The 13,345-nt window shown below is 40.8% G+C and overlaps 1 protein-coding gene across 7 annotated transcripts in view; it reads left to right on the top strand.

Annotated features, from left to right (window-relative positions):
- Positions 1 to 13,345, top strand: part of tet3 (tet methylcytosine dioxygenase 3) — a 380,734-nt gene that overhangs the window by 313,082 nt on the left and 54,307 nt on the right. For all 7 annotated transcript variants that reach the window (XM_072554173.1, XM_072554174.1, XM_072554176.1 and 4 more), the window contains one exon: positions 8,888 to 9,038. In XM_072554173.1, the coding sequence (XP_072410274.1) occupies positions 8,888 to 9,038 (151 nt within the window). The remainder of the gene's footprint in view (positions 1 to 8,887; positions 9,039 to 13,345) is intronic.

Raw genomic sequence — 13,345 nt, 5'->3', positions numbered from 1 at the left:
ACAGTTAAGCCGATAAGGATGTTGCTTAATTGGAACAACATTTACTGTGTCTACATTATGCATTATTAGTTTAGTACTTCCCAGCTTATTCCCATCTATTTCTCCATGTGATTGTAATTTTGATTTTCTTTTGGAAGGTAACTCAATAATTTATCCCAATTTTTGAGAACTTCCTCATTGTCTAATTTAACTTGAGCAGTGTCAAATTCACTTTCATCTGGATTTGGTTCTTCACTCTGCTTTATAACCAGTGACACATTCTCCTTTTGCTTTTTTTCCCTATCAAAATACTGTTTGAGTTTATTCACATGACGTAATCACTATGATTTCCTACTATTTGGCAATCTTATCAACAATTCGACTCACTAAAATTTCTTTCAATTTGATAAAGCCCATGAAGGTTTTAAAGGTTTTAAAGCCTTTAAAGGTTCACCCACCCCTTGTCATAATACTAACACTTTTGTCTCCACTTGCAAAATATACAAATTTTGGATCTCTTGTCTGCTTCCTGTTTTGTCATATGTGGTGCTACTTTTAAATGCTGTCAGCCAAATCACCGGCTCCATTTAATCTCTCCGTAAAATTTGACATCTCGTCAAAATATGTAGTCTCTGAATTCTAACTCACCAATTTTTCCTTAATTAATTTCTGTGGTCCTCTCACCTCATACCCCAAAACTAATTCAAATGGACTGAATTTAGTTGATTCATAAGGTGCAACCCTAGTTGCAAAAAGTACAGATGGAATTCCTTTGTACCAATCCTCTAGATTGTCTTGACTATCGGCCCTCAATGTGGTCTTCAAACTTTGATGCCACCATTCTAATGCTCTCTGTGATTCTGGATGGTACACAGTAGATTTAAATTGTTTTATTTCGAAGATATTCATGATTTTCCTGAATAATTTAAATGTAAAATTTAATCCTTGACCTGATCGATTCTCTGTGGGTAGTCTGTATCTTATAAATAAATTTGAGTAACGCTTCTACAACCCTTTTAGCCAATGATACTGTGTAATGTAATGGCCTCTGGAAATTTGGTAGACACATTCATTACTGTCAACAAATACTGATTCCCACTTGTTGATTTAGGGAGGAGTCCAATGTAATTAGCTGAGATTCTTGTTATCGCTTCCTTAAATACTAGAATGGGTATTAAGAGTGCTGGATTTATCACTGCCTAAGGTTTGTCTTTTACCTGATTTGTCCTGCAAAATTCAACCATAGCTTCATGCAGTCCTGGCCAATAAAAATGTTTTTGTATCTTTAATTTGAGTTTTCCTTATTCCCAAATGATCTCCTACTGGTAACTCGTGCTACCCGCAACACCACCTTTCTATAACCCACCAGAAAACAACTTGATAACCTTCTGCCTATTTTTCACATGCCTGAGTATGTGATGATCTCCATTTCCTTATCAAGACTTTTTAAGATGGTAATATTCTGGGATACACTCAGATTCTTCCGTGTCTGCTTTTTTATACAACTGCTTTATTTTCATACCTTTCTGTTAAAATTTCGTTAACTTCTCTGAATTAAAAATATCCACCCGTTCCTTTTGTTTTCAACCGTTTGACCAAACATAGTTTCTGGTAATTGAATTTCAACTTTCTTAGCTTTACTCTTTGATTTTTCCTCCTGTTTCACTGTGAGCTTTGTGATCTTGTTAACACACAGGAGAATTCCCAGGATATACTTTCTAGAACACCTCAGTTTTTTGATTTTTGCACTGGTTTTTTAATCACAGTAGGCATTACTTTCACCTTTGGTTCAGCTATATCAGTACTAAAGATAAACTGTATTTCCTCCTACTACCCACTTTACTACTTTTCACCAGATCCTCCAACCTCACTTTATATAATGAAACACTATTCTTCTCACCACAGATTTTTCTGGCAGTACTCCTTCTGAATTAAATACTCCTCATCTCCCAGCATCAAAGATGGACTTGCCTCATATCTTTTAAAATCTTAATTTCCTTATCTATTCCTGGCATACATGAGTAAGCCTTACCCATGCAAGCAAATTCTTTGAAGAGATTTGGCACTTTCTTCTCAACCAACCCCTGACCAGCTGTACATTCTTTTGCAGCTTTTTAATTCCTTGTGTGCTTTCCTTTACCATTTAAACAAAACCCACCGGCTTATTCCGTTTTCCCACATCCATCTTCCCAGTGCTTTTTTTAAATCACCAACATGGTGACTCATGTATCCTAATTTATTGTAGTGAAAACACTTGAGCATTTTTACTTCTGTCCCCCCCTCCCAGCCCTCAAAGGTTTCCTTTTTACCCTATGGTAAGCTATCTTAAATGAGATTTCCTTTCCCTTCTCACCTTAGGATTTCCCTTTTACCCAATTCTATCATTCACAGATTGAACTTGATGTCAGATGTCAAACTTTGATTTATGAACTAACCCATAATCATCTGCCATTTCTGCTAGTTTTAACTCTCTGCTCTTCTACTTAGAGTCATAGAGATGCACAGCACAGAAACAAACCCTTCAGTTCAACTCATCTGTGCCAACTAGATATTCTAAATTAACCTAGACCCATTTGGCAGCATTTGGCCTTATAGCCCTTTCAATCCTTCCTCATCGTATACACATCCAGATGCCTTTTAAATGTAATTGTACCAGTTTCCATCACCTTCTCTGACAGCTGATTCCAAACACACATCATCCTCTGCATGAAAATGTTGTCTCTTAGGTTCCTTTTAAACCTTTCTCCTTTCACTTAAACCTATGTCCTCTAGTTTTGGACCTTGACTATTCATCCTATCCGTGCCCCTCATGATTTTATAAACTTCAATAAGGTCACCCCTCAGTCTCTGATGTTCTGGGGAAAATAGCCACAGCCTCTTCTGCCTCTCCCTCTACCTCAAGCCCACCAATCCTGGCAACATCCTTGTAAATATTTTCTGGACCCTTTCAAGTTTCACAACATCTTTCCTGTAGCAGAGAGACCAGAACTGAATGCACTGTTCAAAAAGTGGCTGAACCAATGTACAGTTGTATCAGGACTTCCCAACTCCTATCCTCAATACAGTGGTCAATAAAGGCAAGTGTACCAAAAGCCGCCTTCATTACCCTGTCTACTTGCGGCTCCACTGTTGTGAATTCTCAGTATGTCAGAAAGTGAATTTTTGAACGCCTCCAAAATAACAGTCACTCTAGTCATATGTCTGAACTATTTCCGGTGCCCTTATCCACCTACCAAAGTTACTTTGTTTGATCCTTTCAAACTCGATGTGTACTTCCCAAGGTTCCCTCCGTTGATTCTGAAAATATTGGCTTCTGGCAGCAGTTCATATGCACATAAGATGGTTTTTTTCTCTTTCTCATACTCCCCAGATGCCTCCTCTGATAGTGATGCAAGCAGCTCACCAGCTGTACCTACCAATTTTGTTTGAATCAATAATACTCACATGGCCAGTGGCAGTTTCATTTGTTTAGACATTTTCTCAAATGAAATGTAAAAGGCTTCTACTTGCTTCTTATTGAACCTTGGCAATGCTTGGACAGACACAGATCCCCACCCAGCCTTTGGCTACAATGGGTTTGCTCTTCTTCACGATTGTCATCACTACTCCCACCTTAGACCTCTACATCTGTCATTTTAAGTTGAGTTTCGCTTTTCAGTTCCAACATCTGAAGTTCAAAAGTTCTCTCTTTCTCCCTTTTTTCTCTCTATCTCTTCCTTCTCTCTCTTTATCCTGTTCTTCCATTCGGACTATTCTTTTAATTTTTCTGCTTTCAATTATAATTTAAACTGTTCCATTTCCTTTCCATAGTCAAGCTGTTCTATGCAATTGAATTTTATCCATTTTCAATAATTGCATTTGCATTTCTGGCAATTGTAAATGCTGTCTATTGCTGCAACTACTTCCCCTTTGCTCATGACAAAGGCAACCTTAGCTCCAGCTTGTCCACCAATTCTAAAAGCTTTGCCTTGCTTATCTTCTGTAAACCACAATTCTTCTGCACCCAAGAAACTCTTGGCCACTGAAACAGCCATTATTACATAAGGCACAACCTATTTAAACCAACCAAATGCAGCACCTAAAAAGAGAACACCAACATTCACTATTCACTATTTTTGAGTCTAATAATCCTAAACCCATCCTCCTGCAAAGGCTTTAAGCAAAAGACACTCTATTTTTGACATCAGAGTTAAAATAGAAAGAAAAAAGAAGAATTGTTATAACTTTAACTGTATTGAGATACTTAACAAAATAACATATTATTTTACTATTACTCATCAACCATTCCATGCAGCAGCCTCACATAAATGCATCCTTTGGAAAAGGAAAATTCAACAAAACATTTTTTTTCACTTACTATCTTCTCTAGTCCAGAAGAAGGAACACCAACAGAATGAATCTAACAATAGAGACAGAATCAAGCTTTTTACAGTAGCAGCTTCAATTCAAAAACCTCAATTTCAACCACTGAAAGCAAAAACTAAAACCTTGGGTCTGTGTGAGCATGACTTAACCCACTCACGCTCTATTTTAAACAATACCCAAAGCTATTCACTCTGTCTTCCAAGGAGCAGATACCTCGCACCAGATTTATAATGCCCCTCTTCAAGAGAAACCAGACAGAACAAATGCTTCTTAAAGGCACATTTCATGACAATTGCATTGGCTTAGCTGCCCTGTCATATCATAAACATACATGAAGACTATTTACCATAAAATGACAGATTAAAAAGTCAAGTTGCTCATCCTTTCCAATTACCACCTCCTTCTGTACCGATAAAGGAGATACTTGCGAGTTATGCAAAACTTATACATTGTTCTATACTCCAGCTGTTTACATATTTTTCTTAATGGGAATGAATTACTCTAGCTATTTGCCACAGACACTTTTCGAAGGCATTCAGTGAACAATAAACTTCAACTTTGCTGTGATGTTACTAGAGCTTCCTTCCAGTATGGAATTACAATTTTGAAAGAAACAAACCAACTACTCACGAAGCAATCCCTTACTTGTTTCCTTGTGACCTCAGAAGCTGCAGTCACTAGAGTGTCACTTTCCCTGTCATGCTACTTGAAACTTATGAAGATCCACCGCCCTCACTCGCCACCCATTTGTTACATATTACTGTTAGTTCATCTTTTAAATCTATTTTAGATCACATCCTGCAACAAATTACCCTACTCATCAAATGTCTAACTTTACAGCCTGTGACTTGCTGCACTGTGCCAAGACCTGTTGCTTTTGTGCTGCTTGTGCAAGGCCAAAAGTACTCTGGGAGCTCTAATTAATTACTTTCATCACTTACTCCTATAAAATCCTAAGTAATCTGCTTTTGTAAGTGTAGTATTTTTGAAAATTTGTTCGGGTTATGTGGTTATTGTTGGCAGGGCCAGAATTTACTGCCCACTCTGCAGATAAGCGTCAGTTACATTGTTGTGGATCTGGAATATATAGAACAGTACAGTGCAGTACAGACCCTTCGGCGCTCAATGTTGTGCCGATCTCTTTTCCTATTCTAAGATCAAAGTAACCTATGTACCCACCACTATCTGTAAAGAACCTACCTATGACCTAAACATTCCTCCAATCACCTGAAAATTATGCCCCTCATGATAGCCATTTCTGCCCTGGGAAAAAGTCTCTGGCTGTACACACTATCTATGCCTCTCATCGTCTTGTACACTTCTGCTAAGTCAGCTCCCATGCTTCTTTGTTCCAATGAGAAAAGCCCTAGCTCCCTCAACCTTTCTTCATAAGACATGCCTTCCCATCCATGCAACATCCTGGTAAATCTCCTCTGTATCCTCCCGAAGGCTTCCACATTCTCTTATAATGAGGCGACTAGAACTGTACACTATACTCCAAGTGTGGTCGAACCATGACTTTATGGAGCTGCAACATAACCTTGTGGCTCTTACACTCAATCCCCCTGCTAATGAAAGCCAACACACCATACACCTTCTGAACAACCCTATCACCTTGGATGGCAACTTTGAGGGATCTGTGGACCTGGACCCCAGGATTCCCCTGTTCTTCCACACTGCCAAGAATCCTGCCTTTAACCCTGTAATCTGCATTCAAATTCAGCCTTCCAAAATGAATTGCCTAATACTTTCCCAGATTTAAATCCATCTACCACTCTCAGTCCAGCTCTGCATCCTGTCAATGTCCCGTTGCAACCCTCCACACTATCTACAACTCCAACAACCTTCGTGTCATTGGCACACTTACTAACCCACCTTTCCATTTCCTCATCCAAGTGATTTATAAACAGTTGCCTGCGGAACAGCACTGGTCACCAAGCTCCAGGTTGTATACTTTCCATCTCCTACCATCCTTTGTTTTCTCTGGGCCAGCCAATTCTATATCCAGACAGGTAAATTTCGCTGCATCCCATGCCTCCTTACTTTCTGAATGCGCCTACCATGGGGAACCTTATCAAACGCCTTGCTAAAATCCATTTCCACCACATCCACTGCTCTACCTTCATCAATGTATTTTGTCACATCCTCAAAAAATTCAATATGGCTGTCAGGCATGTCCTGCCCCTGCTGATGCTGACTATCTCTAATCAAGCTATGCTTTTCTAAATAATCATAAATCATATCTCTCGGAATCCTCTCTCCAATAATTTGCCCACCGCCAACGTAAGAGTGACTGGTCTGTAATTCCCGTGGTTGTCCCTATTCCCTTTCTTGACCAAGGGAATAACATTTGCCACCCTCCAATCATCTGGTACTACTCCAGTGGACAGTGAGAACGCAAAGGCGCAGTCCCTTCCCTCGCTTCCTGTAGTAGCCTAGGGTACATCCTGTCTGGCCCAGAGGACTCATCTATCCTTTCGTTTTTCAAAATTTCCAGCACATCCTCCTTCAAAACATCAACCAGTTCGAGCATATCAGTCTGTTTCACGCTCTCCTCACAAATGACAAGGTCCCTCTCACGAGTGAATACTGAAGCAAAGTATTCATTAAATACTTCCCCTACCTCCTCTGACTCCACGCACAAGTTCCCTCCACTATCACTGACTGGCCCTACCCTCACTGTGGCCATTCTCTTGTTCCTTACATAAGTGTAGAATAGCTTGGGACTTTCCTTAATCCTACCCACCAAGGCTTTTTCTCTTAATCCTACCCCCAAGGCTTTTTCATGCTGCCTTCTTGCTCTCCTAAGTTCCTTCCTGGCGACCTTGTAACCCTCTAGAGCCCTGTCTGATCCTTGCTTCCTCAACTTTAAGTTAACTTCTTCCTACCTTTTGACTAGATGCTCCAGATCTCTTGTCCTTCAAGGTTCTTTCACCTTACCATCCCTTCCTTGCCGCAGTGTGACAAACATATCCAGCACTCGCAGCAAGTGCTCCCCAAACAACCTCTATATTTCTATTGTGCACTTCCCTGAGAATATCTGCTCCCAATTGATGTTCCACAGTTCCTGTCTAAGAGTGTTTGTAATTCTCCTTCCCCCAATTACTTTCCCATACCGTCTGCTCCTTTCCCTCTCCATGACTATAGTAAAGGTCAGGGAGTTGTGATGACTGTAACAGAAATGCTCTCCCACCGAGGGATTTGACACCTGATCTGGTTCGTTGCCAAGCACCAAGTCTAATAATGCCTCCCCTCCATTCAACATATCTACACATTAAGTCAGGAATCCTTCCTGGACACACCTGACAAAATCTGCTCCATTCAAACTATTTGCACAAAGGAGGTTTTATTCAATATTAGGTTAGTCAAAGTTAACCATGACAAAACCCTGTTACTTCTGCACCTTTCCAAAATCTGCCTCCCAATCTGATCTGTCATGTCTCTTTGCTATTGGGAGGTCTACAGAAAATTCCCAATAAAGTGACTAGTCCTTTCCTGTTTCTGACTTCCACCCACACTGACTCAATAGACCAACCCTCCTCGATGACCTACCTTTCTGCAGCAGTGATACTATCCTTGGTTAGTAATGCCATTCCCCTGCCTCTTTTACCTCTCTCCCTACTCCTTTTGAAACATCTAAACCTTGCAACATCCAACAACCATTCCTGCCCCTGTGACATCCAAGTCTCTGCAATGGCCACAGCATCGTAGCTCCAAGTACTGATCCACGCTCTAAATTTGTCACCTTTATTCCTGACACATCTTGCATTAAAGTAGATAGACTTCAACCCATTGCATTGACTGCAACTTTGCCCGATCAACTGTCTGTCGTTCCTCACAGACACTCTGCACGCTGTATCCGCCTGTTCACCAGCCTCTGATCTGTAGCTCCAGTTCCCATCCCCCTGCCAAACTATGTAGGCCAGAACAGGGAAGGATGGCGGATTACTTCCCTCATGAACAGTGATTAGTGAACTAGCTAGGTTTTTACAACAATTGACATGAGTTATGTTGTTGATGGTAAACTCAAGTGTGTATTCCAAACTGTTTTTGAATTTATATTTCACTGTTGGATTCAAACCTATGTCCCCAGTATATGAGCCTGGGGTTCTGTATTCCAAGTCCAGTTACTGTAGCGTTATACCACCACCTGAGCAATTTGTAAAAAAAAGGAAACCAGTTCACACTGAAGCACTGTAAATGCATCCCAAAACTGAGACCTGCAGCACAGAGGTCAAAGAGAGGGGTAATATCAGGATTAATTATTTTCAATCAACTTTTTCAGTTGATTGTTATAGTTCATTCAACAGGATAGATGCGAAAATATTCTTGCATACTTTAGCATCTATTCTGTTGAATATCTACAGTGCAAATTTTGGAAACCAAAAGTCCAATGAAAAGAAATAACCTATAATGACAGATGATCAATGTTCAGGCCATATGTATAGTCTATGTAACAATTCATACAAATCTTTTGATCGCCATTTCTGAAGCTGCTAAAAGGATTAAAATAGTTACTGGTTTAATTTTAATTTCATTTCAGCCGCACATGTGCATGTCAGGGAAAGGATCCTGAGACCTGTGGTGCTTCCTTTTCCTTTGGCTGTTCTTGGAGCATGTACTTCAACGGATGCAAATATGCCCGCAGCAAGCATCCTCGAAAGTTTAGACTCCTGGGGGACAACCCTAAAGAGGTTGGTTTAGTTCACAAAATTTTAATACAAGAATGCATTTACAATTGTCATTTTTCATTGCTGTTACAGTCCCATATTGAGAGAAGGCAACTAAATTGACAGTCTTGGTTCAGTGCTGTTGAGTTGGTTGATCGTAAGTTCCCGAACAACTTGAGAGGTTTTAACAATCAGAATGAATATTTCAGCACTGTGCCAAGGAAGAGGTGCAGTATCTTTATGATGAAACATTTTACCAACACTTTGGCTGTCTTCAGTCAACATAAAGGATCCCATGGCACATTTGGAGAACAGCCAATAAGTTCTTGAGGGACTTGGCTGACATTTATCCCTCTACAATTTATCTCAGAGTGTTCGCAGACCAGTGTTGTGTGCAAATTGGTGCTGTTTCTCCAAATACTAAAAGAATGACTCACTTCAGTGGCTGTGATGCAATTTCAAATATTTTTAAAAATTCAAGAGAGGCAATATGTAAATTCTGTAGTGTTGTAGTCCAAGGCTCAGGAAAAGTTATAACTACAGCTTAAGAATCAGTTGAAATGTACCAATGATTCAAAACCATAAAACATAATATGAAAGGCAATTTGAACACAGGTACTGCATATAGATGATGAAACAGGGAATCTGTATTCCACTGGTAACAAATGTTGGTAGACATGGGTAGAAAAGCATAATTTAGAGGAATGAACAACTTGGAGTTGATATTCACCTGATATTCCAGATCTTTAATCAGCTGAGTAGCCGAGTTCCATTATTAGAATGTATTGTGACCATGAGACAAGGCATGGTCATATTGGTCAATGCAAGCATCTTGTCTCCCATATAGAAAGGGGATCTTCCTCACTTCTTGAACTCAAATAGTTTTGCTGAGATGGTTCACCTAGGTCTCGTGTCACTCCATTTCCACTTCTGCCTCTCAGCATCTCGACCCTGGCTCCTCAATGCTCTGATCCACTAGTCTGGAACTCTGCTCCTGCTCCCATTAAGTTCCTGCAGCTTAGGGGGGGCTGCCAGTCGGTCTGAGTATCGAGCATTAGCCAGCTTATTTCAATTCCCTTTCCTGGTTTTGTAGCCACTGTCAGAGGGTCTCCAGACATTACAGAAGTCCTGGATTTTTCACGCATTTTTCTTTGTCCCTTGACCTAATGCATCTGGTTTTGCCCCTCACCTTACCAAACACACTACTCCCTGCTCGGAGAGGCCCATAGAAACTGATTAGTTCCCTGCTTTGTGGTTTCCCTCAGCAATGTTACTTGCTGCTGGAGACCATGCTACACATTTTATTGCTTCAGAGCTGTCATGCATGTCATATCACAAGGTGACTGATGCTGATCAATCATGTCATCAGCAGGTTCACTTCAGCTATGACAGCTGCTTTCTGAGTAAGAAATGAAAATAAATCAATAGTAAGAAATGAAGTAGAGTCAGATGGTGTAGAATCTGTGGGGTTAGAATTGAGGAACCGTAAAGGTAAAAAATACTATAGTTGGAGTTATGTACAGGCATCCAAAAGGTAGTCAGGAGCTGGGGTGCAAGATACACCAGGAAATAGAAAAGATATGTAGGAAAGTCAAAGTTATAGAGACCATGGGGGATTTCAATATGCAGGTGAACTGGGAAAATCAGGTTGGTTGTGGATTGCAAGAAAAGGAATTTGTGGAATGTCTATGAGATGGCTTTTTGGAGCAGCTTGTGGTGGAGCACACGAGGGAACAGACAATACTGGATTTAGTGTTGTACAATGAGGCAGACTTGATAAGGGAGCTTGAGGTAAAGGAGGCCTTCGGAGGCAGTGATCATGATATGATTGAATTTACTCTGCAATTTGAGAGGGAGAAGATAGAATCAGAGGTAATGGTATTACAGCTGAATAAAGGCAACTACAGAGGCATGAGGGAGGAGCTAAGTAGAATTAACTGTGAGAGGAGCCTAGCAGGAAAGACAGTGGAACAGCAATGACAGAGTTTCTGGGAGTAATTCAGGAGAGACAGCAGAGATTCATCCCGAGGCAAAAGCAGCATGATACAGGGAGAATAGGCAACCATGTCTGATGAGGGAAGTCAGGGATTAGCATAAAAACAAAACAGAAAACCTACAATGTGGCGAAGGGCAGTGGGAAACCAGAGGATTGGGAAGCTTACAAAGACACAGAGGGCAACAAAAAAAGAAATAAGGAGGGAAAAGATTAAATATGACGGTAGGCTAGCCAGTAATATAAAGGAAGACTTCAGATATATAAAGAGGAAAAGAGAAGTGTAAGTGGACATTGGGCCGCTGAAAAATGACGCAAGAGAGATAAGAGTGGGAAACAAGGAAATGGCTGAGAAACTGAATAATTACTTGGCATCAGTCTTCACGGTGGAAGACACAAGTAATATCCTAAAAATTCAAGAGAGTGAGGAGGCAGAGCTGAATATGGTGACCATCACCAAGGAGAAGGTGCTAGAAAACTAAATGGCCTGAAGGTGGATAAATCACCTGGACCAGATGGACTACACCCCAGAGTTCCAAGGGAGGTAACTGAAGAGATAGTGGACGCGTTAGTGGTGATTTTTCAGGAATTGATAGAACCAGGATGGGTCCCAGAGGATTGAAAATCGCTAACATGACACCTCTGTTTTTTTAAAAAAAGGAGAACAGCAAAAGAGGGAAAATTACAGACTGATTAGCCTGAACTTGGTCATGGGTAAGATCCTGAAATTCATTGTGAAGGATAAGGTTTCTAAATACTTTGAAGTGTACAGTTAAATAGGGCAAAGTCAGCATGGTTTCATCAAGGGGAGGTCACCCCTGACAAATCTGCTAGAATTCTTTGAGGAAGTAACAAGCAGATTTGACCAAGGTGAACCAATGGCCATTATCTATCTGGACTTCAAGAAGGCAGCCTTTGACAAGGTGCCAAACAGGAGGCTGCTGAGAAAGATAAAGGCCCATCGTGTCATAGGCAAGGTGCTAGCATAGATAGAAGCTTGGCTGTCTGGCAGTAAGCAGAGAGTCCTTCTCAAGATGGCAGCCGGTGACAAGTGTTCTGCGAGGCTCAGTGTTGAGACTATAACTTTTCACTTTATACATTAACAATCTAGATGAAGGAACTGAGGACATTCTGGCTAAGTGTGCAGATGATACAAAGATAGGTAGAGGGACAGGTAGCATTGAGGAGGCAGGGAGACTGCAGAAGGATTTGGACAGGTTAGGAGATTTGGCAAAGAAGTGGCAGATGGAGTATGATGTGGGCGAATGAGAGATCATGCACTTTGGTGGGAAGAATAGAGGAATGGACTCTTTTCTAAATGGGGAGAAAATTCAGAAGTCTGAAGTGCAGAGAGACTTGGGATTTCTAGTCCAGGATTCTCTCAAGGTAAACTTGCGGATTGAGTCAATAAATAGGAAGGCAAATGCAATGATGGCATTTATTTTGAGAGGACTTGAATATAAAAGCAGGGATGTACTTCTGAGACTCTATAAGGCTCTGGTAAGACCACATTTCGAGTATTGTGTGCAGATTCGGCCCCATATCGCAGGAAGGATGTACTGGTCTTGGAGTGTGTTCAGAGGAGATTCACAAGAATAGTCCCAGGAATGAAAAGCTTAACATACGAGAAACATTTGAGGTGTCTGGGTCTACACCCAGTGAAAGTGAGAAATATGGGTTGAGAGGTCTAATTGAAGCATACAGAATACTGAATAGCCTGGACAGAATAGATGTTGGGAAGATGTTTCCATTTGTAGGAGAGACTAGGGTCCGAGGACACAACCTTAGAGTAAAGGGAAGACTTTTCAGAGTGGAGATAAGGAGAAATATCTTCAGCCAGAGAGTGATGAATCTATGGAATTCATTGCCATAGAAGGCTGTGGAGGCCAGGTCATTGAGTATATTTAAGACAGAGATAGATAGGTTCTTGAGTATAAAGGGGATCAAGGGTCACGGGGAGAAAGCGGGAGAGTTGGGCTGAGAAACTTATCAGCCATAATCAAATGGTGGAGCAGACTCAATGAGCTGAATGGCCTAATTTCTGCTCCTATGTCTTAAGGTTATATGGCATGTTCAAGTCCAGGTTTGTGGGAGCATTCCCTTTGTCCATCAGCAAAATGCAGGAATGGTTTGGGTTTGTGTTGATGACCAACACACTCAAGGTGAACTTCTCAGCCTCTCTTCTGAACTGATACCTTCAATAATGTTTTGATAGGTAAATGTGATCAAACTGACATCAGTCATGTCTACCAAGTCTGCTTGATCAACAATCATGGTTGCTTCAGTTGCAGTCTCCCTGTATGATAGCTGTGCATCATCTTCCAGCACAAAAATCGAT

Source organism: Chiloscyllium punctatum, chromosome 35 (assembly GCF_047496795.1).
Source record: "Chiloscyllium punctatum isolate Juve2018m chromosome 35, sChiPun1.3, whole genome shotgun sequence".
Classification (NCBI taxonomy): domain Eukaryota; kingdom Metazoa; phylum Chordata; class Chondrichthyes; order Orectolobiformes; family Hemiscylliidae; genus Chiloscyllium; species Chiloscyllium punctatum.
This window is presented reverse-complemented; position numbering and strand designations above follow the sequence as displayed.